We start from the raw sequence: 25,476 nt of genomic DNA, 5'->3' as shown, positions 1-25,476 counted from the left end.
TGAAAAGAGCCTTTGGTTTATTAGATGACATTTTGGCTGCTTTACTTTTTCTGGGAGCTCTGAGCGCTGGTTTTCTTGGGCAGCAGCAAGGCCTGGATATTAGGCAGCACCCCGCCCTGAGCGATGGTCACGTCTCCCAGCAGCTTGATGAGCTCCTCGTTGTTGCGGACGGCCAGCTGCAGGTGTCTGGGGATGATGCGGGTCTTCATGTTGTCCCGGGCCACGTTACCGGCCAGCTCGAGGATTTCAGCGGTCAGATACTCGCGCATTTTGCAGCGCCAACATCATCACATTTCCGCAACAAATCCATCTTCGTGCATGCGTGAGAAAGCGTCATTGGGTATCTAGCCACCCCGTTCCCCCACCACTTGGCTGGAGGAAGTGGCTGAATGGGAGATTTTGAAGCTGTAGCTCTCCCCCCTCGGCAACTCACTCCAGGCCTCGACGATTCCCCCCCTCAGCCGCTCGCTCCAGACCTCGCTGCTCCCCCAACCCCCCACTCCCCTGGCCGGTTGTTCCTCGCTTCGCACCACCCCACTCTCTGGCCACTCGCTCCAGGCCGTGCCGCTTCCCTCCTCTCAGCCACTCACTCCTACGTCGCCCTGTCACTCCTTGCGGCCCTCCTGCTTCGACAGGTGGCGCCTGGTGAAGAAATGTGGGAGCGAGTGTCACGGCCAGAGCTAGCAGCTGTGGGCTGGGCTGGGACAGGGTGGGGGGTGGGGGTGCGGAGAGCGAACAGCCAGAGTGCAGAATTTCGCCAGTAGGGAGGATGGAGAGAAAGCGAGTTGCAGAGGGGGGAGAGCGGTCAGTGGGGTGGGAGCTAGTAGCTGCGTTCGGGTGAAGTCAGTCCTGGTCAGTTATATAAACAAATCACAATAACGAATTGGCAGCACATTTTATCCTCTGCCCGATTTTCCTATCCATCGATCGGGGTGCTAATTCACTATCTTCCAATGGAAATTCAATCATAAAATTCCTTTTGTATTTAATAGGATTACTGAAATGTTAAATGGATCTGAGGATTACAGTTAGTATTAGCAAACACACCCGAGTGAATTAGCACCCCAATCGATGGAAAGGAAAATCGGGGAAAGTATAAAATGTGCTGCCAATTCGTTATTGAGATTCGTTGAGTAATTCGATTCTGCCCAACACTGAAATTGGCGGCTTTTTTGAATTCAACCTTTCTGCCAGGACGATAATTTAAGCCAATGATTTGCTGTATTTTCTAATTCGAGGCTCGGCAATTGGTTCAGACAAACGAATGGGAAGAGGGTGACCACTCAGAAGTGGGCTCTGGATAGCGCGGGCTCAAACTGCGGGAATGCCAGGTCCCTGAATGAATGAGCTGAAACTGATCAGTTTCACAAACCCTGTCAGTTTCAGTGCAGGAAACACCGTCTCGGGGGAAATAACATCACAAGTGGGTCTGGTTCCAGTGACCGATTTAACGGCTGCTGCAAAACTCCCGGATTCCCTCATTGCAGCGAAATCATTTTGAAATTCTACGAAAACAATGAGTGATTCTGGAGGAGTGATGTGGCTTTTCACTGAGGGTATGTGTGGACTGGGGAAATAACTAACTGTAGAGCCTCGTGCACTGTTTACACAGCCCGTTTAGAAAATCAAATCCACTGCACATCCTTGCTGCAAATGAAATGTCAAATTTGGGGATTCTAGTTTTGTATCTCGAACACAGCACAGATTTATTCCAGACAGTTCTAAACAGCCTATCCCAGCTCCCGTTTCTAGGTCACTGCTCTCTCTGTGAGGCGGTGGGTGGCTCTTAGAAGAGCCTTTGTTGTGTTTGCTGGAAAGGGTCGAGTTGTTCAGCCGCTGAATCCGCAGAGAGTGCGGCCCTGCCGTTTCAGAGCGTACACCACATCCATGGCAGTGACCGTCTTGCGCTTGGCGTGTTCAGTGTAGGTGACCGCATCCCTGATCACATTCTCCAGGAAAACCTTCAACACCCCGCGAGTCTCCTCATCGATCAAACCCGAGATCCGCTTGATCCCACCACGGCGAGCCAGGCGGCGGATTGCTGGTTTGGTGATGCCCTGGATATTATCAGGAAGCACTTTGCGGTGCCGCTTTGCTCCGCCTTTGCCCAGTCCTTTGCCTCCTTTACCTCTGCCAGACTTTCTTTTATTAATTTCCAAAATATACTTTATTCATAAAAATCAGTAAAAAAAAATACATATCAAAACAGTTCCAAAAAGCACCAAGTCAAACAATACAAAGAGTGCAAAGGAGATCAGTTTCCTTCAATACAGGAGTGCGTTGCCTCACAACCCTTCCATTTCATTGTCATGCCATGTACATTTTACAGCAAACAAATATTTTCTGGCTACAGTTCGAGTGGTTTCCCATGGATCCAGCTCCTCCGTTCAGCTTGGTGAGGGGACCTTACACTGTGGTCTTTCCACATTGAGCCTTTGCTGCGGCTGCCCAAGTTTTAGTGCGTCCCTCAGCACGTAGTCCTGGACCTTGGAATGTGCCAGTCTGCAACATTCGGTCATGGACAACTCTTTGTGCTGGAAGACTAGCAAGTTTCGGGCAGACCAAAGGGCGTCTTTCACCGAATTGATAGTCCTCCAGCAGCAGTTGATGTTTGTCTCGGTGTGCGTCCCTGGGAATAGCCCGTAGAGCACAGACTCCTGTGCTACAGAGCTGCTTGGGATGAACATCGACAAAAACCACTGCATCTCTTTCCACAAAGTTAACTCACATAGCAATAGCAGAAACAGTCACAAACCAAAAACTGAAACATACAGCGTAAAAACCCACATTCTCACACCAGAAATTCACGGCTACAAAGTGAAGCTGACTCTCTCCTCCCAGGCACTGACAGGTACAAAAGAAAACACGCACTAACATACCAGGAAATGAAATGTAGGAAATAAAACCTGATTATCATGTCAGAGATTGGCATTAATGACAGGAGTTCCGAAGAAGGGTCACTGACCCGAAACGTTAACTCTGCTTCTCTTTCCACAGATGCTGCCAGACCTGCTGAGTGAATCCGGCATTTCTTGTTTTTGTTCCACTATTTCTTCCCTGGCTTCTTTCAACAGCCTGGGGTACATTTCATCTGGTCCTGATGAATTATCCACATTCAAGGATGCTCATCCCATTAAGACTTCCTCTCTCCTTAAGTTATCACGTCCAATACTTCACACTCCTCCTCCTTAATAACAATATCTGCATCACCCTCTCATTCGGGAAAACAGTAAAGTATTCATTAAGGATATTGGCAACACCTTCCACCCCGATACAAAGGTTACATTTTTGATCTTTTATGTGCCCTGCTGTTTGTTTAGTTGCCTCTTACTACAATGTTTTAATGCAACATCTTTGGGTCCATTGTCATTTTTTTTGTCCATGTTCTTTCCTGCTTTTTCTTTGCTTTTTGCCGCTGCTCCCAAACGCCTCCAGTTCAGTCAAAACACAACTTGTCTGAAAAGGGATTCGAACTCACGCCGCCACTGGAGACTGCGACCTAAACGCAGCACCTCAGACCGCTCGGCCATCTTGACTGCCTGCGATATGCTATCAATGCTAAGGAAATTATTCATTCTTTGTGAAAGTATTTGTGAGATTGTGGAAATGTCTGGAAGAGGAAAGACCAGCGGCAAAGCTCGGGCCAAGGCCAAGTCTCGCTCCTCCCGGGCTGGATTGCAGTTCCCGGTGGGCCGTGTTCACAGGCTCCTGAGAAAGGGTAACTATGCTGAGCGTGTGGGTGCCGGAGCCCCGGTCGATCTGGCTGCTGTGCTCGAGTATCTGACCGCTGAAATCCTCGAGCAGGCCGGTAACGCGGCCCGGGACAACAAGAAGACCCGCTTCATCCCCAGACAGCTGCAGCTGGCCGTCCGCAACGACGAGGAGCTCAACAAGCTGCTGGGAGGAGTGACCATCGCTCAGGGCGGGGTGCTGCCTAATATCCAGGCCGTGCTGCTGCCCAAGAAAACCAGCACTCAAGAGCTCCCAGAAAAAGTAAAGCGGCCAAAATGTCATCTAATAAACCAAAGGCTCTTTTCAGAGCCACTCACAGTCTCTGTGAAAGGGCTGGTTACTGTCAGGAGGGAGTCAGAGATGGAGTTATTGGAACAGTGGATTGACCTGTTTCACATCTGTCCAGGTGTGTTTTCAGTTCCCTCTCTGGATTTCGCTCTGTTTCTCTGCTCACACATCTCCCCCTCTAGTTAAGTGAAGAAGTGAACTACAGGGTGTCAGAATCAACAATTTAATAAATCCCGCTGCCTTCGATTTGATAAATCCCGAGATTATCCCGGCACATTAACGGGAACTGGTTCAGAGCTGATGAATTAATTTAATAATGGAAGTGTCTGGGTTAATTCTCTGTTTTTCATTTGGACAGTTTGAATTGTGTTTTTTTTTTCTCTCTGGTGATCTGAGCGCCGCTTCTCAATGAGAATCTGCTCCCGGAACAGAGTAAATGCAGGAAGCAAGAGGCCATTCTCGGGCTGTGTGTTTCTCTCCTAACCTGATCTGTTTAGACCGCACTGTTCCCAGAGGACGGAATCAGTGCGAGTTGTGCACACACAGGAGCTGAGTCTCCTGCAGCGCTTTAATATGTACCTTCTCCCCGACCCTCCCTATTCTCCGGACACAGAGCTGTCTGTTTCCCCCGGCGGCGGGAGAGAGTCGGGGATTCTCTCCCCGCAGTGTCAGGGTCTGCAACCCTGGGGAACTGGCGGTTTCAGTCAGAGTGACCGAGCTGCCTTACATATCCTGTGTACTAATCTCCAATGGATTCAAATATTAGTGAACTCATTGGGTAATGTTTGTAAATAACCCTCATGTGAACGGACCCGGCTCCATTAATGCCTTCCAAATAAAACTGGGATCCATTTCTTTTCCCCAAATGCCAGCTAACGGATCCCAGGAGCGGGGTTGAGATTGTGCTGAGCAGCAATGAGTCTCCGGTAATGCTGCTTTCTAAATTCCAGATCAGCTCTCAGTCCGACAGGCCTTTCGGGAAAGTGATGTGACAAAACAGAAACCATGTGGCCGCCCCTCCAATCTAATGGGTTTGATGATGAACAGAGATGGCAGCTCTTTCCTTTGCTGATTTGGTGGCTCTGAAAAGAGCCCTTGTTACACTTGTTACTGAAGCTGGGTTTTAGGTGCGTTCCCCGCGGATGCGGCGGGCCAGCTGGATGTCTTTGGCCATGATGGACCGGGATCATTCTGGTGAATCTGCTCATTTTCCGGCAGAAGCATCAGTCGCTGTTTGAACTGTTTAAAGTCAGTGGTGTATTAGCAGCCAGAAAGTGAAGGGCAGTTCATTGCTCCCTGCAGCATTATCCGCCTCTTTCAGGAGAAAGGATCAGAAACCGCTCGTTTCTGTCAGTCCCCGAGAAGCCTGTGAGAAGCGGTTAATCGCTAATTTGTTCCTTTTACAGAGTGGAAGCTGATATTTGTCCCGTTTTAAATTGCTCAACCGGACCTTCCTCCCGCCGCTTACAGTTAACAGATTGACAAATGAAAACGATTCCTAAAATCGCGTCAGGATTTTGTGACGGTAAATACAGTAAAACAGAACATAAAATGAGAGGTTTTAAAATTGTTGCCTGAAAATTGAAATTTTCCATCACTTCAATTCCTTCCTGCTCTGGAATTGCCGGGCTTTTTCCAATTGGAAATTCTAAGCCAATGAGAACTTCTATTTACTTATATGTGATTCTCCTATTGGTTAAGAATTGGATTGAGAAGCGGGTGACCAATCAGAGACAGAGTCAAACTGTGGGGATTCCAGGCCCCCAGGAACTGAGCTGAAACTGTTCAGATTGACAAACCCTGGCAGTAGCTTCACACATTGGACACTTCACACTGAGTCATTCAAGGGCTGGTGTGAGAGAAGCTTCAGATCCTGTCATTACTCTCTGACTCATTATTCATCCAGATCCAAACAATTAGTAAATGTGAAGCAGTGAAGAGACTTTTCACTCTCACTGCAGAATGTGTCATCTGGGGAAATAAGGAACTATTATATTCGGAGATTCCAGGTACATTCCTCCCTGAACAAATCCATTCCTAACATTCCCGATCACAGCCTATCCCAGCTCCTGTTGTCACCCGACTCCAGCTGAATTGGAGAAACTCATGTGTTGGGGTTTGAGTTGTGAGGTGGGGTTTCTCCGCCAGTGTTACTGTCTTACAGACTCTCCCCCTGAATTTGTGAACTGAGACTGCACCGAACACATCCCCAGTTAGGTTGAGGGCCGGATATCCCTCTGTTTTATTACAGAGAGTGGGGAAAGGGCTGGGTGGAGGGGAGTCACCAGGGATCCTGGATTTACTCCAAATCATTTCCATGTGGAATCTGCAGGCGGGGCCTGGACAGGGATCATTTGATCAGGGGATCAGCTCTTTCCTGAGAGATGTGGGTGGCTCTGAGAAGAGGCTTTGTGTTCAGATGTTTACAAGTTTCCCGCGCTTTCACTTCTTTCCAGACCCTGCTTTCTGAGACTTCGCTGCTTTCGGCTTGACCTTGCTCTTCCATGTCTGCACTTTCTTCAGCGCCTTTCCGCCCGCCGCACTCTTGACTTTTTTGACCTTCTTCGCAGGAGACTTTTTCTGAAGCACTGCTTTCTTCACCGCCTTATTTGGCGTTGCCGCCGCCTTGCTGCTCGTTTTCTTGGCTGTTACTTTCTTTGTTGTCACTTTCTTGTCTGCTGGTTTCTTCACTAAAGATTTCTTGTCTGCTGGTTTCTTCACTGAAGATTTCTTGTCTGCTGGTTTCTTCACTAAAGATTTCTTGGCTGCTGGTTTCTTCACCTTCTTTCCCACTTTTCCCTGGGTTTTCCTTCTTGCTGATTTTGAAGGAGCCGGAGTCGCCCTGTCCCTTGCTCTGCACCAGGGAGCCTTTGTTCACATTCCTCTTGATACTTTGCTTGATCTGGGTCTTGATCTTCTCCTGAGCGGTGGCAGACCTGCAAGGAATCAACTACCAGCTAGCGTATAAAGCGAGACCAAGGCTCAGGGCCTTCAGTTACCTGGAGGGGAGTCGGAGAGGCAGCGGATCCTGTGAGGAACCACAATCCAGGAAGGATGAGAAGGTCATTGTCAGGGTACAGAGGAGATTAAGTTAAAGATTTACCAGTTTATAAGCAAGCGCAGAGCCAAGGAACGGTGCTGGGGCAGATCAAATAATAGGAAGCTGTGATCAGTTGGAAGGCAAGAGTGATTAAATGACAGAAGAGATGATGGTGCAAGGCAAAAGTTAGGGAAAGAATAAGTAACATTTTATCAGCACAGATACCAGGAGTGGGGTTTGAACCCACGCAGACACATGTCTACTGGATCTTAAGTCCAACGCCTTAACCACTCGGCCATCCTGGTACGTTAACCCACCACTGAAAATGAAATTTAATGTGATCCGGGTGCCATCTGGCCTTTTCCAATATAAAGTTATGACTCCTCTCCCATGCTAAATTGGACTCTTCATTATTTATGAACCTCAATCGGATCACCCCTCAGTCTAGGTTTCTCTAAGGTGTAGGGTCCCAACTCTTTTAGTCTAACTTGATAACCAAGATGTCTTATACTGGGAATTCGTCGAATGTCTCTCCTCTGTACCCTTTCCAAAGCCTCAATATCACCCATCATGTGAGGAGACCAAGACTGGATACAATATTCCAAGTGAGTCCTGACCAAGGTTTCATAAAAGGACAAATTCGGGACATCTCAGATACTGAAGGAGTCCGTGTCCAGAAGCAGCAAGACCTGGACAACATTCAGACTTGGGCTGCTAAGTGGCAAGTAACATTCACACCACATAAGTACCAGGCAATGACCATCTCCAACAAGAGAGAATGTAACCATCTCCCTTTGACGATCAACAGCATTACCATCGCTGAATCCCCCCACCATCAACATCCTGGGGGTTACCATTGACAAAAGCTTAACTGGACCATTCATATACATACTCTGGCTACAAGAGTAAATCAGATAGTGGGAATTCTGTGATGAGTAACTCAGCTCAAGGCACGTGGTGAAATGCTCATTAGGAGAGCTGGAGAAATGGACTGGTCAGGTGGGCAGAAAAGTGGCAAATGGAACTCAACTTGGAGAAGTGTGAGGTGATGCCTTTGGTGAGGTCAAACACAGCAAAGGAATACACAATTAATGGGTGAATGCTGAGAGGTGTAGAGGAAGTGAGGGACCTTGAAGTGAATGTCCACAAATCCCTGAAAGTAGCAGGACAGGTTGATAAGTTGGTTGAGAAGGCTTATGGAATCCTTTCCTTTATTAGCCGATGTATAGAATATAAGAGCAGGGAGGTTATGCTGGAACTGTATCAATCATTAGTTAGGCCACAACTTGAGTTCTGTGTGCAGTTCTGGTCACCTCATTCCAGAAAGGATGTAATTGCACTAGAGAGGTTACAGAGGAGATTTACGAGGATGTTGCCAGGACTGGAAAAATGCAGCTATGAGGAAAGATTGGATAGACTGGGGTTGTTCTCCTTGGAATAGAAGAGGCTGAGGGGAGATTTGATTGAAATGTACAAAATTGTGAGGGGTCTGGATAGAATGGATGGGAAGGGTCTATTTACCTTAGTAGGGAGGTCAGTGACTAGGGGGCATAGATTTAAAGTGATGTGTTGAACAATTAGAGGGGAGATGAGGAAAGGTTTTTTTCACCCAGAGGGCTGTGGGAGTCTGGAACTCACTGCCTGTAAGGGTAGCTGAGGCAGAAACCCTCCACTCATTTAAAAGGAGTCTGGATGTGCACCTCAAGTACCTGAACCTGCAGGGCTACGGTTCAAATGCTGGACAATGGGATTCAGCTGGGTGGCTCGTTTTTTGGCCTGCCTGTGCTGTAAACTTTCTATGTTCTATGATTCTATGCAGACACAATGGGCCGAATGGCCTCCTTCTGCACTGCAATAATTTTGTGATTTTTGACTCTCCAAAACTTGTCAACCATCTACAAGGCACAAACCAGGATGAGTGCAGCACCAACAATACTCTAGAAACTCGACACTGTTCAGGACAAAGCAGCCACCTTGATTGTCACCCCATTCACCACCTTAAACATTCACTCCCTTCATCACTGACACACAGTGGCAGTAGTGTGTACCATCTACCAGATGCACTGCTGCAACTCACCAAGGCTCCGCAGACAGCACCTTCCAAACCGAAGACCTCCACCACCTTGAAGGACAAGGGCTGCAGATGCATGGAAACACCACCATGTGCAAGCTCCCCTCCAAGTCACACACCATCTGATCTGCAAATATATCGCTGTTCATTCACTGATGTTGGGTCAAAATCCTGGATCTCCCTTCCTAACAGCACTGTGGGTGTACCCACACCACATGGAGTGCAGCAATTCAAGATGGGAGCTCACCGCCACCTTGTCAAGGACAATTAGGGATGGGGAACAAATTCTGGCCTTGCCCGTGTCGCTCACATCCCATGAAAGAATATGCCTCATTTTATACTCAATTGTCCTCTGAATGCAGCCCAACCCTCTATTTGCTCCAACTATCACTTCACAGCATTGCTGCTGTACCTTTCGAGATCTGTGCACTAGAACATCCAGATCTCTGCTCAAAATTATTTTCTTTCTCCACCTGCTTTAATGTTTTTCCCTGAAGGGTGTATGAATGTTGAGCATTCGCCCAGTCCACATGAATAACACTGCACTTACCCAAATTAAACATCATTTACCAGTCATGAACCCAATCTCCCAACACATTAAGATCAGCCTGAAACAGTCGAGCATCGTCTACAGTCTAAACACTCGCACAGATCTTCAAATCATCTGTAAATTTACAGATGGTGCGCCCTGCACCTACATCCAGATCATTAATAAAAATAGTAAAGAGCAACAGACCCAACACCGATCCCTGTGGGACACCACTGGTAACTGGTCTCCAAACAGATCCAGATCCATCTGTAACTACTTTCTGCCTACATCTGCCAGTCAGTTCCCAATCCAGATCAATATATTACCACTGATAAAAGGGACTTTAATCTTATAGAGAAGCGTCTTGTGTGAAACCTTATCAAAATCTTTTGGCTGAGATCTGCTAATTGAACACAGGCCGGGGATGAGGCCTAGGCCTGTCCTGCTTTGTGTGTGGGTCTCAGGACCACACAAGGTGAGATCAGCTCACTGAGCACAGGCCCATCCTGCTCTATATGGTGCTCAGTACCTCACCAAATGAGAATAACTAACACAACACAGGCCATGGAGTCTCGGCCCATCCTTCCCCGATTGCGGTTCAGTGCCAACCAGGTCAGATCAGCTAATTCAGCACAGGCCGGAGATGGAAGCTGGACCTTTCCTGCTCTTGGGACTCCGTACCATACCAGGTGCGATGAAGTAAAATACCACAGGCCGGGGATGGAGCCTGAGATTTCCCTGTTCTGTGTGGGGCTCTGTGCAACAACGTGTGAGAAGAACTATCATCCCTCAGGCTGAGGAAGGAGCCTGGGCCCATTCTGTTCTGTGTGGCTCCTACCACACTGAGTGGGATCAGTTAACTCAACACAGGCCATGAATACAACCAGGCCCTTTCCTGCTCCGTGTGGCTCAGTATCACACCAGGTGGCATCAGCTAACACAGCAAAGGCTGGGGCTGGAGCCTGGGCCCGTCCTGCTCTGTGGGCTCAGTAACAACCCGTAAGATGAACTTTTTTCAAAAGACTTCAGTGTATTTATCTCTGTCCAACACTGTGAGGCAGCTTTCTGTGTTTATAAAGAGTGTAATTTATTGACTGGTCTCTTGGATCAAACAGGGTAACAGACAGAGGTCTGTGTGCAGAGGGTTTGGGGGTGAGCTCTGATTCCTAACCCTTTCTGGACTGTGAGGAATAAAGAATGAATGAGAGAGAGAGAATGTGGGAGAAGGGATGATGGAAGAATTTGTCCGTGAACCTGATTAAAAGTGTCTCAAACGCAAGATAATATTAAGATATCGAGCAGAACATTAACATAATCTGAGTTCCGCGATCTGCTCGGCTCCCATTCCGCTGAAGTGAGGAATGAACGGGTGGGGAAATTCCACCTGGAGTTATATTTGTCTCCAATGAAGATGAGTTCTCAGTGAGGATGGAATAGCTCAGTTGGGAGAACACTGGATTGAAGAACCAGGATACAATCCCTGGTTTCATCAGTTTTAATTTGGTGTCTCCATCAGTTTAAGTAGAGGGAATCAGAGGGGAGATTTTCCACTCTTGACCCCATGGGCTGAATTTTAAACTAACGGTGCGGCTCTCGGCAGAGGCACCGGAAGCGGGTGTCATCACCACACGAGTGAAATGTGGCCGGCCGACCCCGATCACGGAGCAGCCGACCAATTAATGAAGGGGAGGCGTGGGGCCCATGTAAACAAGGACCAGAGGTAGGGAACGAGGCACCGATGGCACCGACATCTGACACAACGGCAGGTGCTGGCACCATATTGAAAGGACTGCCAGACCTGCATTCACTGCTGCCTGGTTTAAAGGAGTGTCTTCCTGAGAGCCCTCTACTGCCCCAGGACCTGTTCTGCTGCCTCTGCTGCCCCAGGACCTGTTCTGCTGCATCTGCTGCCCCAGGACCTGTTCTGCTGCATCTGCTGCCCCAGGACCTGTTCTGCTGCCTCTGCTGCCCAGGACCCGTTGTGCTGTCACTGATGCCCCAGGACCCGTTCTGCTGTCTCTGCTGCCTGATAGGTAAGGAGCTGAATGCGAGCCTACAGTGACCATGGTCCAATGGTTTGGTGATGCCTTCCTGCAGGTTCGCCTCCAGGTGACAACAGATAGGTGGAAGATCCTCTTCCCCAGGGATGGGAGGTGGAGACCTGTCCACCTGACCAAGCAAAGCTGCTTTGAGATAGTAGGTGAAGTCAGCAGCCGTGGGGTCACCCCCAAGACATGGATCCAGTGCAAGAAGTGGGTCAATGACCGGATCCGGGCTGCTCAGGCGCAAACTCAAAACACTTTGGACCCTTTGGACATTGCGCATGGCAGAGTGAGAGGGAGTGTTTGGTGGAAAGGGAGTGACCAACCAGTCATGTGTATTGGGGAAGGGCAGCAGGACACGCTGCCTGAGGCTTGGCTGCATCTCGGTGGGAGGTGCACGTCAGTCATTGTCTAAACTCACACAGTCCCTCGAGAGGGGCCACATGCAGGAGGAATATGTGTGTCCACATCATGGACTGTTGGATTATCACCATCAGAGATGTTGGGCTTGTCCCCGCCGGGAGACGAACTTTGTTGATCATAGTGGCTGCAATAGAAGACAGCCCACAATCGGAAAGAGCGTGTCAAGACTGGCAGTGGATGCCTTATCTCCATGTCGTCATCCCGATGGAGGAGGAGGCCATGGAACAGGCCGGGCAGCAAAGCAGCTGCTCCATAGCTGATGGAGAGACAGGGACACCTACCTAAGAGAGTGAGTGAACATCTCCTGGGGCACAAGGGTGCATCTGCTGCAAAGGAGCCACACTGCTCATCTGTTCACCACTGCATCAATGGAGCTGCACAGTAGGGGTGGTTGGAATGTCACGATGGGCAGACTCTAACCCTTCAATGTCCCTGTTTTCACATGCAGGCTAGGATGAACGACAAGAGCGAAGAGCTGGAGAGACTGGGGGACAGCCAGACACCTCTGAGGAGGAGGAGGGAGCCTCAGAGGGTGCAGCGTCACATCATTCCCCTGCAGCCTCCACCAGCACAGAAACCCTCACTCGGTGGGTATCCACTCGCTGTTAGATTTGGGCACACAAGCTGGTGAGCACGTCACAGACAGGCCCGGGCAGCTGACGGAGGCTGTGACAGCCGAGGCCACTGGCAGTTGGAAGTCTGTGGGAGGCCAGGCCCATGCTGAGTCCCAGGCTGATGACGTGCCTCTGGTGTCACCAGCAACACGGGAAATGCTGCAGCTGCAGCAAGAGGTCAGGCAACATCTGGCAGAGTTGCCGGAGGTTATATGTACCCAAGTTCGGATGATGGAGGAGTCCATCCAGGCCTTGCATGCTGCACTGTCTCTGATGGGGGTGTGTCTGGCTTCCTTCCTTGAGAGATTGGTGACTCTGATGGAGAGCCAGATCCAGCCGACCAATCAGTGGCTGCCGGAGATGTGTGCAGACCTGCACTCCATCGCTTTGTCCATGAGCTCCATCCAGCGGTGACAAGGCGAGAGGGGGGACGAGGCACCTGAACTCTTCACCAGGTCCACATCCCTCTCAGGTCAGTAGCGAGGTACAAGTGTGTCTTATAAGGGGGAGGAGCAGCTGGCTGCTACATCTGGGGTCTCCTCTCAGGGTGCTCCTGGTGTGGACAGTAGCTCCAAAGCCACTCTGCGAGTGACACAAGTGATGCCAGTGCCTGCCTCCATCACCCTCGATGACAGAGGGGGGGGTCCCTGTACCTGTGCAGGAGGCCCTCAGTGTGCCGGGGCCCTCCAGGCCTCAGGCAGCAAGAGGACGGCCACCAATGTCATCCCAAGCCATGGGGCAGCAAGGTCAGCAGCCTGTCTCCACCTCAGCTGACAGAGCAGGGGGAGCACCACGTAGGAGCATGCGGAAAAGATTTCAGAAGAGCACCTAGATTCACTTGGGTTCATGGTGAATGTGCATTCCAGATGGATAGGGTTGCATTTGATGTCACACGGAAGAAAGAAATGATGTTCTCTCACTATGTCTCCTTCCTATTGTTGATGCCCTTTGGGACTTCATTTAAACCCTTCCTCCCAAGGGGCTGGAAGTGAGGGACCAAGCCCTGAGTTCACAAAGCTTCGGTCTTGTCACTGTGCGATGTGTACCTGGATGCTGCAGTGCAGAAGGAAGCACGTGACAACAGGGCTGCTTAAAGCTAAGACTTTATTGCTGTGGTTCCAGAAGGTGGTAAGCCTCAAAGGAAACTTGAATGTATAAGGGTGTCTCATGTCTCCCTTGTGTGTATCTCATTGCCCCTTTCCTGCTGTGCCTGAGGTTCTTCATCAGGCACTGCTTGGGCAGCATCCTCCTCCACATCCTCATCATCAGAGGAGACATCACACTCCACGATATCCTCACTTGTCAACACCTCACCCCTCTGTAATGCCAGATTGTGCTGTGCACAGCAAACCACCACGATATGTGAGACCCTCGCCGGGACATACTGAAGGGCTCCACTGGATCGATCTAGGCACCTGAATCTCATCTTCAGGAGACCAATGGCCTCCTTGATGGTCGCTCGGGTTGACCCGCAGCAGGTGTTGTACCTCTCCTCTGCATCCGTGCGTGGGTTCTTCACAGACGTCAGTAGTCATGTCCTCAGTGGGTAGCCCTTCTCTCCAAGGATCCATCTCTGAAAGCGGATGGGGCCGCGGAAAGGTTCTGGCACCTGGGAGTGCCTTGGTATGCAGGCGTTGTGGCTGCTTCCCGGGATTTGTGCACACACCTATGGGATCCATTTGCAGTGGTTGCAGACCAATTGCACACTGAGCAAGTGGAATCCCTTCCTGTTGAAGGCTGCTGGCTGGTCTGCAGGAGCCTTGATGGTCACATGGGGTGACACCCTACACCTGGGGGAATCCAGTGATGGCCCCGAATCCTATAGTCCTCTCAGCTTGACTGTTTGGATCGCTGTGCACATAGTCACCGGCCCTCCTGAACAGGACATTGGTGACCTCCTTGATGCACTGATTCACCAAAGACTGTGAGATTCCACACATATCTCCAGTGGATCCCTGCAATGATCTGCTGGTGCAGAAGTTCAGTGGCACAGTGACCTTCAGTGACACTGGTATCAGGTGCCCACCAAGTCCCATGGGGCACAGCTGCATCATGGCAGAGAGATCAGTGACGACCTCCGTGCAGAGGCGCAGTCTGTGGAGACACTGTCACTCGGACATCTGCAGGTAGTTGAACCTCAGCTGACGTGTTCCTCTGCCTCCTTCTCCAGCCTCCTGTTCGAGGCTGGCCTTCCTGTGGGCCCCCAAGCTGCTGTGGTGCCCCTGCTGGTGCCTGCGCCTCCCTCCCTTCCTCTCTATTCCTCCTCCTCCTCAATGTGAGCCTTGAATGAGGTCCATGACAGGTTGCCCCTCCCTGAGTGCAAGGCCTTCACAGTAAACAACACCCAGCCACATTTACCTCACTTGTCTCCCTCAATGAGGTGGCACTGCCCCAAAGGTACCCTGGTGTGGCTCCCCCTGCAGAGCTGGCACATTGGCCCCCACTCCTGACAGTGTTTCCCGATGCCCTTTCCCCCTCCACCCTTAATGCCAAGTTACGCTGCCTCACCCGATTGCTTCCCAGTGAAGCCAACACTCAGCTCCCACCTCCCAGTCACCTCCTTTAACCAGGCGAGGCTCTGAAGCCCCGTGGTTCCCGTGCACAATTAGTTCAATTGGATCCAGTGAATAAAATTGCTGACAATTGGACTCATAAATACTTTAAATGCCTTCTTGCCGAGTGGATGTGCGAAGTCTGCCCTCCATGTCAGCCGCCGACAGAAAAATCCGGTCCGACGTCTTCCATCCCTATTTTATACACCCCCCCCCCTCCCCCTTCCCAGCCTCCATTCCCGTCTCCAACGGTCCCTTAAAATTCTGGCCCATATCTCTAAGACTAATGGGAGTGAAACTACATCTGCTCCTTAGCCTGAACAGGGAGAGCTGCTCTCTCTGTGTTCAAAGTGAATGAATCTGCTCTTTACCTTGTCTTACTGGAACGTTCACTGTCTGGAAATGTCTGTTTGAAAATGTTTTCCTGTTATATTAATGGAGCAGAGGTGAGTTGCTGTTCAACAGAGAGGTTTGGAAGTGGGTGAAGGGGTGGAGTGATGGTGTGAGTGAGAGGTGCAGTGAGTTGGCCATTCTCAATAGAGTGTCAGGAATGAAGGTCAGAGGAACAGACCAGGCAGGAAACACATAAAGAGCGAGGAGAAGCTGGTGTGAAAAACAGAGATTAAACAACAGGCTTGTTCAGTTGGTTTGGGTCTGGTGTTCAGAATACCCGGAATCTGGGTTCACTTCCCTTCCAACTCAGCGAATTGTATCAACATTATGTTCATAAAACCATAGAATGATACCCAAAGAAGGAGCCCATTTGGTCCATTGTGTCAGTGCTGTCTCTTTGGTTATGTTATCCAATTAGAACTGCTGCTCAGCTTTTTCCTGTAATCTGTGCATTTTTCCTTCCAGTATTTATCCCAATTGCTTTTCAAAGTTACGACTGAATCTGCTTTCAAGTCCTGATCAGACAGTGCATTCCAGATCACAACACATCACTGTATAAAAAATCATTCCTCATTTCGCCTCTGGTTCTTTTCTCAATTACCTGATAAATACATCCTCTGGTTACTGACCCTTTTGCCACTGGAAACAATTTCTCCTTATTTAACTTATTGAAAACCTTCTTGATGATGTCACATACTAGACTGCCAGTAAAACTGAAGCCCATGGAAGAAAAGAGACAATGACAGCATGCATATGAAGTTTGCAGACTGATAGGAACATGGAAGCAGGAGTAGGCCATTCAGCCCATCGAGACCACCCCACCATTCAATATGATGATGACTGATCATCCACTTCAATGCCTTTTTCCCACACTATCTCCATATCCCTTATGTCATTTGTATTTAGAAATCTGTCAATCTCTGCTTTAAACATACTCAATGACTGAGCTTCCACAGCTCTCTGGTGTAGAGAATTCCAAAGATTCACAACCCTCTGAGTAAAGAAATTTCTCCTCGTCTCTGTCCTCAGTGGCTTTCCCCTTATGTTGAAATTGTGTCCCCTGGTTCTAGATTCCTCAACCGGAGGAAAAACTTCATCTACCCTGTCTATCCCTTTAAATATTTTGTAAGTTTCAATGAGATCACCTCTCATTCTTTGAAACTCTAGAGAATACAGTCCCAGTTTCTCCAATCTCTCTTCATAGGACAGTCCTGCCATCCCGGGAACAGGTCTGGTGAACCTTCATTGCACTCCCTCGATGGCAATGATATCCTTCCTCAGGTAAGGGGACCAAAACTGCACACAGTATTCCAAAGTGCAGTCCAACCAAGGTTATATACAATTGAAGCAAGATTTCACTACTCCTGTACTCAAATCGTCTTGTGATAGAGGCGAACATATCATTCGTCTTCTGAATTGCTTGCTGCACCTGCATGTTAGCTTTCAGTCGCTTATTGACAAGGACACCCAGGCCCCTTTGTACATTCACACTCTTACCATTTAACAAATAATCTGCACATCTGTTTCTCCTACCAAAGTGGATAACCTCACATTTTTACACTTTATATTCCATGTGCCACTTTCTTGTCCACTCACTAAGTCTGTCCAAATCCCCTTGAAGCTGCTTTGCATCTTTCTCACAACACACTTTCCCACCTACTTTTGTGTCATCTGCGAACTTGGAAATACGACATTTGGTTCCCACCTCCGAATCATTGATATATATTGTGAACAGCTGGGTCACAGTGTGGTGGTGAACAGTTGTATTTCTGTCTGGAGGAAGGTTTACAGTGGGTTCCCCATGGTTCCTCATAACTTCAGTTATGTGCAGAGACTGGAAAAGCTGGGGTTGTTCTCCTTGGAGCAGAGCAAGTTCAGAACAACTTTGACAGAGTTAGAATCAAGGAATCAAATGGTTACAGTACAGAAGGAGACCATTCAGTCCATCATGTCCATGACAGCTCTTTGCAAGAGCAAATCAGCTAATTCCACTCCTCTGCCCTTTCATTGCAACCCTGCAAATTTTCTCTATTCAGGTGTTTATCCAATTCCCTTTTGAAAGCCACGATTGAATCTGCCTCCAGCACACTCTCAGGCAGTGTATTCCAGATCCGAACCACTCACTCTGTCCCACACCCCTGGTACCATTGCAGAAAATCTCTTCTGTTCATTTCATCCCTCATAAATAATTGAAATGAAATGTTTATTAGGAAATGCACAATATAAAAAAGAGAGAGAAATAAATGCTGAGAAAAATAGAAGTCAATGTTTGGAAGGTAAAAAGAGCAAAAGATGCAACTTTTATTCTGGTTGAGTGAGAGGAATATATCACACTCTGGGGCTTTTTAAGAGGATTTACTGATAAACCTGGGATTTGAGAGGAAGCTGGTTCATGGTTTACAGAAAAAATTCAGTCCCTGGAGTGGAGCAAACAGCTGCACCGTCCAATAACAGACAGGATGGGGACACTGTCTCAGGCCTGGTGAGCTCAGTCGATGAAAGCATGAAACTCTGAATCTCAAGTTTTTGAGTTTGAGCCTCACGGTGGGTGTCTTTTATTTCCTTTTTAGGCTGATTTTACAGCCATTCTCCAGCTCTGAATTCCTCGGCAGAGAGTTCAAGGAGTGTTTGAAATGAGATTCAACAGCAGTATGAGAAAGTCTCTCCTTGATTCAGGACTCTTACCTCTCTGCAGCATCTCGCTGCTGAAGATTGAACTTTATCTCATTTCATTCTCAGCTCATGGTCAGTGTGGATCACTGGGACTTCTGGCTGTCTCCCACTTCACAATCCATCAGTGCTGAGAAATCAATGGGGAATATTACTCACATGTTGTAATGTTTTATAAATACTTGAATGTATTTCACACTGTGTCTAACAGTGTGAATCTCCCCTGGTATATCAGCTCACCAATACTTCAACAGAACATTCACATAATGTGAGCTCTGAGATCTGTTCAGATCCCATTCCCAAGACCTGGAAAGTGGGATTGGGCTGGATCGCTCTTTTTCAGCTGGCACAGACACGATTGCTAAATTGTCTCAGTCTGTGCCATAAATTTTCTCCATTTTCTATGTTCTATGAAGTGAGGTGTGATTGGGAGGGGCAATTCCACCAGGGTTATATTTTATACCAAAACAATGACACAAGGGATACTTCACTTTTTTATTCATTCATTCATGCGATGTGGGCATCGCTGGCTAGGCCAGCATTTATTGCCCATGAGAAGGTGGTGGTTAGCTGCCTTCTTGAACCATTGCAGTCCATGTGGGGTAGGTACACCCACAGTGCTGTGAGAAAGGGAGTTCCAGGATTTTGACCCAGCGACAGTGAAGGAACGGCGATATAGTTCCAAGTCAGGATGGTGTGTGGCTTGGTGGGGAACTTGCATGTGGTGGTATCCCCTGTATTTGCTGCCCTTGCCCTTCTAGGTGGTAAAGGTCACTGGTTTGGAAGGTGCTGTCTAAGGAGTTGTGGTGCATTGCTGCAGTGGATTTTGTAGACGGTACAGACTCTGCAACTGTGTTCCGATGGTGGAGGGAGTGAATGTTTGCAGATGGGGTGCCAATCAAGCGGGCTGCTTTGTCCTGGCGGTGCTGAGATTCTTGAGTTGGAATTGCACCCATCCAGGCAAGTGGAGAATATTCCATCACACTCTTGACTTGTGCCTTGTGGATGGTGGACATGCTTTGGGGAGTCAGGAGTCATGGATGAGTGAGAGGAATATATCACACTTTGGGGCTTTTGTAAGAGGATTTATTCATAAACCTGGGATTTGAGAGGAAGCTGCTTCATGGTTTACAGAACAAATTCAGCCCCTGGGGTGGAGCCAACAGGTGCACTGTAATTACTCACCTCAGGATTCCAAGCCTCTGACCTGCTCTTCTTGTCACGTTATTTGTATGGCTACCCATGGTAACCTCCATGATGTTGATGGTGGGGGATTCAGTGATTGTAATGCTATTGAATGTCAAGGGGAGATGGTTAGATTCTCTCTTGTTGGAGATGGTCATTGCCTGGCACTTGTGTGGTGCGAATGTTACTTGCCACTTATCATCCCAAGCCTGTGAGACTGAAATAGCTCAGTTGGGAGTGTGTTAGACTGAAGATCCCTGGTTCAATCTGGGGTTTTGGCAGTTCTCCTTTATTCTGCATCACCCTTTGGTTTTGACTCTTGAGCTGCACAATTTACACTGAAATTATTTACCCAACTCTGAAGGTTGGATTGGAATAGAGAGATATCAAGGATGGGAAATATTTACATTGTCTGATTTAGCTTATTGTCTATCTCCCTGTGTCCTTTTCCCCAGTTTTTGAATCTTTCGGGGCCGGGTGAACATTTGATTTGCTGCATTTGCCCCAAACTGAAGCCTTTTCCACATCTCTGGGTGGTCAGACTTGCTCTGTCTGTTTTTGTTGCTCGTGACCATTAACGAGAACAGGCCACGAGTTCAACGTTTATCAGCAAACGGAAGATAATTGGAAAGAATTCTGTGTTACTCCAGATCAGTGACAAAGATACAATGGATGTTATTCAAAATAAATTCCCTTTGACATTTTATGTAAACTTGTTTGCATCCAAAAGTTGGATTTTAAGTGTAACAAAAATGTGTCAAATTATTGACTGACCATGTGACAGCGCACATGGGGATCAAATCCACAGCCTTGTTGTTACCAACACTGCGTCCTAACCAACTGAACTAAGCGGCCTATAGACAGAGCCAGGTATGGGTTTGAGCTGCACGCTGGGCGGTTTGTGTTTTATTTCTCACACTGGGTGACAGAGCGATTGTACAAACAATGGACACATCACATCCCTGAAACATTGTTCTGATATAAAACAGTGTGAAATAAGAACTGAGCATGGAAATGGAACGGAACCAGAAATCAGGACTTTAATCTATTAAAGTTGATCTTGAAATTCAACCATTCACTGAACATTCCAATCGATCGAACTCTCTTCTGATATAAAATCCAGGAACTTGAGCTGCTGTAAAACACAACTGAGCCTGACGTGATTTGAACACGCAACCTTCTGATCTGGAATCAGACGCGCAACCGTTGTGCCACAAGCTCACAGATAAAGCAAAGTGTTCCATTCCTGACAGATTTACTTCTTGTTTAGATTCAGTGATTGAAATTAATTCAATCCTCATCTGACCTCCACACTGTGAAGGCCTGCAATCCGACCTGAACCCGACGACCTGTGTCGGGTTCGGGTCATGTCGGGTCGCTCTTCCGGTTCTGGCTTTCGGGCTCGGGTCAGGTTGGGTCAGGTTCAGGTCAGGCTGGGTCCAGGTTGGTCTGAGTCCGTGTCGGACACACACAGTAAGAATTACATTTAACTTTGCTGGGAAGTTGAGTTTAATAAGTGTCAAAAGTTGAAAAGCCAACCAAAGCCGGGAGTCCGGGTCATTAAGGAGGGAAACTCTGAGTCTGCGCAGTGAGCAAGTGAGCATCTCTATGACGTCATTGCGCTCAAGCTGCAGCTTCCTGCAGATACGGAATCGGGAGGTAGATAAAGTGAACATTCCGGTGGTCGGGTAAGGCTCGGGTTAGTTTGGGCGTGGGAATAAATGGAGATACTCGGGCCGGGTCAGGCTCGGGTCCAATGTGGTTCTGTCAGGTTCGTGTCGGGTTTTTTTTCCTGACCTGAGCAGGCCTTTACTGCTCTGTCAGTTCAGTGCCTTATTTAAACTATTACTTGGAGTTCTGTTTTACAGGGTCACGGCTGTTTAAGTGTTTCCCAGACCCACTACTCTGATTAATCAGACATTTTGCTGCTAACTGCTGCTGCAATTGAAATGTAAAAAAGAATTTCCAGTGACCTGCAACCAATGGACAAATACATTTCAGAAAGATAAAGTTCATTCGCCAATCCACAAATGTGTCTTTCTGCTTATATTTATAAACAACTCCTTCTTTCCACTATGGGAACTATACAATCACGACAGTTATTTGAAAGTTAGTATGAGATGTTCCAGTTCATCAGTTTTAAAACTGCAGCAGGTATTTTCCAGAAAACTTCTCTGTTGGAACCTCAGTCCCATTTAGATTGAAAGTCGACAATTAATGTATTCACTTGTTCATTGTGGACAGGTGTCTGACTTCGAATAAATCTCATTAACTTTCAATGAGGTGGCAGTATTTCTGTGCTCCCATTTTACACAGTCTGTCCTGTTCATGCACCATGTTTTTATTCTCCTCTCCCATTCTCCACAGGATACAGATTACAAGAATCATCAATCTAACTGTTGAAAAGCATTGGAAGAATCTGGTCACACAGGTATTGAAACATTCATTTTCTGCCATTTTCCAAGTTGGTTGCTTTAAACACAGTACAATGTGTAATCATCTTGAAAAGAGATTCTCTTCAATATCCAATACAAACTGAATTACAAACCTGACAGACAAACACAGGAGAACAAGTGACGAGTGAACACAAACCTCATGGTGCTCATTTTCAGATTTATTGCAGTCATCCGACAAAACAAGTGAAAGAATATTCCAATGAAATGATTTGGAAAGTAGGTGTGACTTTTGTTGGTGCCTTTCTTTGCTCTGTTGGTGAAACTTTCTTGCACCTGACTCCTGTTCATGTCTCTGTTTCCTCTATTGAATGAGGAAGGAGGTATTTGATCAGAAATCAACTGGATTGTGTACCTTTGAGAGGGGATTTCTGCACCATCAGGGCTGGAAACAGGAGTGAGTGAAAGACAATGTGTGGAGTTTGATTTTGTACAGAGGGAGAGCAAATCTAACAGGACTGTGAGATATTGGCCTGGATTTTACAGCCCCAATAGCGGTGAACTCTGAGACTTTCACTGCTATTGAGGTCTGAACAGCACTGCAACTGCTAGTACATGCACACACTAACACCAGCATCTGGAAGTTGTGGTGGTGAGAAATGTGCTTAGAAGGAGCCTCTGATCATAATCGCACCAGCCCACTCTTTAAAGTGACAGGGACCTGTAGTTCAGCAATTTGGGCTCATTGCCCACAATGTACCCTGATTTTTACCTGGGTTGGATTAAAGCCGGTACCAACAGGCTCAGGGCTGCTCGGGAAGGACTTTTCTTTTGACACAACAGCTCCACTATTCCAGGAAGACTCCGGCAGCAGCAGTTGTCAACTTTCAGAGGGAGTTCAGACATTTTAAATGTTGTATTTTATTTCTTAATTGTATGTAACTTTTTAGCATAGCCTGATCAGAGTTCTTAAATTTACATCTGACTTTTTATTAACAAGATTGAAGTGACTTTTAAAAACTACATCTTATCCTTTAAAATCCTGCTTCCATGTAGATGACATTTTAAGATGACTTCAGAATAGCTTAGACTATCTTTCTAACAGGTACTGCAACAGCTGAAGACCTACTTTTCTGCAAAAGCTGGTGAATTACCTTCCGGGAGCGGAGAGGAGCGGAGCGGAGCAGACCTATATGGACCGATATGAGGAGAATGTTGAGAGCGGAGCCTATAAATCCAATCCGAGGATCGAGGCCCAGTCTCTTACCTTCCAGGAGTGGAGTGGAGATCTTCCAGTGTGCTGGAGTTTTGAAAAAAAAGAAGCCAACTGTGATGTCAGAGGAGAGCTGCAAGGTGATTGTTTGGTGAGTCACTGCTGTTAGTGTATTTAAATATCTTGAAGAAAAGGGCAAAGTTTTTTACTTGAAAAAAAACCTCTGCTGATAAGATGAGTACTACTAAAGTGTTTTTTTATTCAGTGTAGCTTATGAAGGACTTTAGATTGTAGTGGGTAGAACAAGGCCCCTAGTGTCATTAGTATTTTTTAATTAAGGGAGTAACCAATTAATCTAAGGGTAAGTCATGGCAGGAGAGCTCAGCCCCGTGATATGCTCCTCCTGCGCTATGTGGGGATTCAGGAACCCTCCCAGTCTCCATGACGACCATGTGTGCAGGAAGTGTATCCAGCTGCAGCTACTGGCTACTCGCATTATGGAGCTGGAACTGCGGGTGGTTTCACTGTGGAGCATCCACGAAGCTGAGGGTGTCATGGATAGCATGTTTAGTGAGGTGGTCGCACCGCAAGTAATGGATGCACAGGCAGAAAAGGGATGGGTGACCACCAGATGGAATAGTAGGAGCAGGCAGGTAGTGCAGGAGTCCCCTGTGGCCATCCCCCTCTCAAACAGATACACCGCTTTGGTTCCTGTTGGGGGGAAGACCTCCCAGGGGAAAAGAGCAACAGCGCGGTCCGTGCCACAACGGAGGGCTCTGCTGCACAGCAGGGGAGGAAAAGGGGTGGTAGAGCTATTGTGATAGGGGATTCTATCATAAGGGGTGCAGATAGGCGTTTCTGTGGCCGCAAACGAGACTCCAGGATGGTATGTTGCCTCCCTAATACTCGGGTCAAGGATGTTTCGGAGCAGCTGCCGGAAATTCTGAAAGGGGAGGGTGTGCAGCCAGAGATCGTGGTCCATATTGGTACGAACGACATAGGCAGGAAGAGAGAGGAGGTTCTGCAAAGTGAATATGGGGAGTTAGGCAAAAGGTTAAAGAGCAGGACCTCTAGGGTTGTAATCTCAGGATTACTCCCTGTGACACGTGCTAGTGCGGGTAGGAATAGGAGGATTCGGCAAATGAATGCATTGCTGAAGACTGGCGAAGGCGGGAGGGCTTCAGGTACTTGGATCATTGGGATCTCTTCTGGTGCAGAGGTGACCTGTACAAGAGGGACGGGTTGCATCTGAACTGGAAGGGGACCAATATCCTTGTAGGGAGATTTTATAGCAATACACTGGAGGGTTTAAACTAGTCTTGCAGCGGGGGTGGGATCCAAAGTAGTAGTCTCTCCGATGAGATAGTTGAGGCAAATGGAGAGGTTAAAGCAAGCAAGTCCAGTAGGCAGGCCAGGCAGGGGCAGGACAGGGAGCGTGGAAGGTCTGGTGGGCTAAACTGCATTTACTTTAATGCAAGTATCCTTACAGGTAAGGCAGATTAACTCAGAGCATGGATCGGTACATGGGATTGTGGTATTGTAGCTATTACGGAAACGTGGTTGAGAGATGGGCAGGACTGGCAGCTCAATGTTCCGCGGTACCGATCCTTCCGGCGTGACAGAGGTGGAGGTAAGAGAGGAGGGGGAGTTGCACTATTGATTAGGGAGGACATCACGGCAGTACTTAGAGAGGATATCCCGGGGTGAATGTCCAGTGAGGCCATACTGGTAGAACTTAGAAATAATAAAAGGGTGATCCCTTTGATGGGATTATACTATAGGCCCCCCAATAGTCAGAGGGAAGTGGAGGAGCATATATGTAGGGAAATCACAGATAGGTATAGGAATTATAGGGTTGTAATAGTAGGTGATTTTAACTTCCCTAATATTGACTGGGACTGCCTTAGTGCTAAGGGATCAGATGGGGAAGAATTTGTTAAGTGAGTCCAGGATAGTTTTCTGAAGCAGTACATGGATGGCCCGACTAGAGAAGGGGCTACACTCGATCTCCTCTTAGGAAATGAGGATGGGCAGGTGGTTGATATGGCAGTGGGGGAGCACTTTGGGACCAGTGACCATAACTCTATTAGCTTCAAGATAGTTATGAAAAAGAATAGGACTGGTCCTCAGGTTGAAGTCCTAAATTGGGGGAAGGCTAATTTCCATGGCATCAGACAGGAACTCTCAAAAGTTGAATGGGAGAGGCTGTTTACAGGTAAAGGGACGTCTGGCAAGTGGGAGGCTTTTAAAAGTGAGATAGGAAGAGTTCAGGGCCAGCATGTTCCTGTTAGATGGAAGGGCAAGGCTGGCAAGTTTAGGGAACCTTGGTTG

General features: G+C 47.9%; 1 protein-coding gene and 2 non-coding genes across 3 annotated transcripts; 1 reads left to right on the top strand and 2 right to left on the bottom strand.

Annotated features, from left to right (window-relative positions):
- Positions 1–3,606: 3,606 nt before the first annotated feature.
- On the top strand, positions 3,607–3,972 carry LOC137363039 (histone H2A-like; the record flags this gene model as incomplete). Its single annotated transcript, XM_068027158.1, has 1 exon — positions 3,607–3,972. A coding segment is annotated over exon 1 (366 nt), but the record flags the coding sequence as incomplete, so codon positions are not given.
- A 3,310-nt stretch (positions 3,973–7,282) lies between these two features.
- trnal-uaa (transfer RNA leucine (anticodon UAA)) lies at positions 7,283–7,365 on the bottom strand. Its single transcript has one exon. It is a non-coding gene; the product is annotated as a tRNA-Leu (tRNA).
- Positions 7,366–20,688: 13,323 nt separating this feature from the next.
- On the bottom strand, positions 20,689–20,760 carry trnaw-cca (transfer RNA tryptophan (anticodon CCA)). The gene has a single exon. It is a non-coding gene; the product is annotated as a tRNA-Trp (tRNA).
- Positions 20,761–25,476: the final 4,716 nt, after the last annotated feature.

The sequence above is a fragment of the Heterodontus francisci genome, unplaced genomic scaffold (assembly GCF_036365525.1).
Source record: "Heterodontus francisci isolate sHetFra1 unplaced genomic scaffold, sHetFra1.hap1 HAP1_SCAFFOLD_51_2, whole genome shotgun sequence".
Classification (NCBI taxonomy): domain Eukaryota; kingdom Metazoa; phylum Chordata; class Chondrichthyes; order Heterodontiformes; family Heterodontidae; genus Heterodontus; species Heterodontus francisci.
Note: the sequence above shows the minus strand (reverse complement) of the source record. Positions and strands in the feature narration are given on the sequence as shown.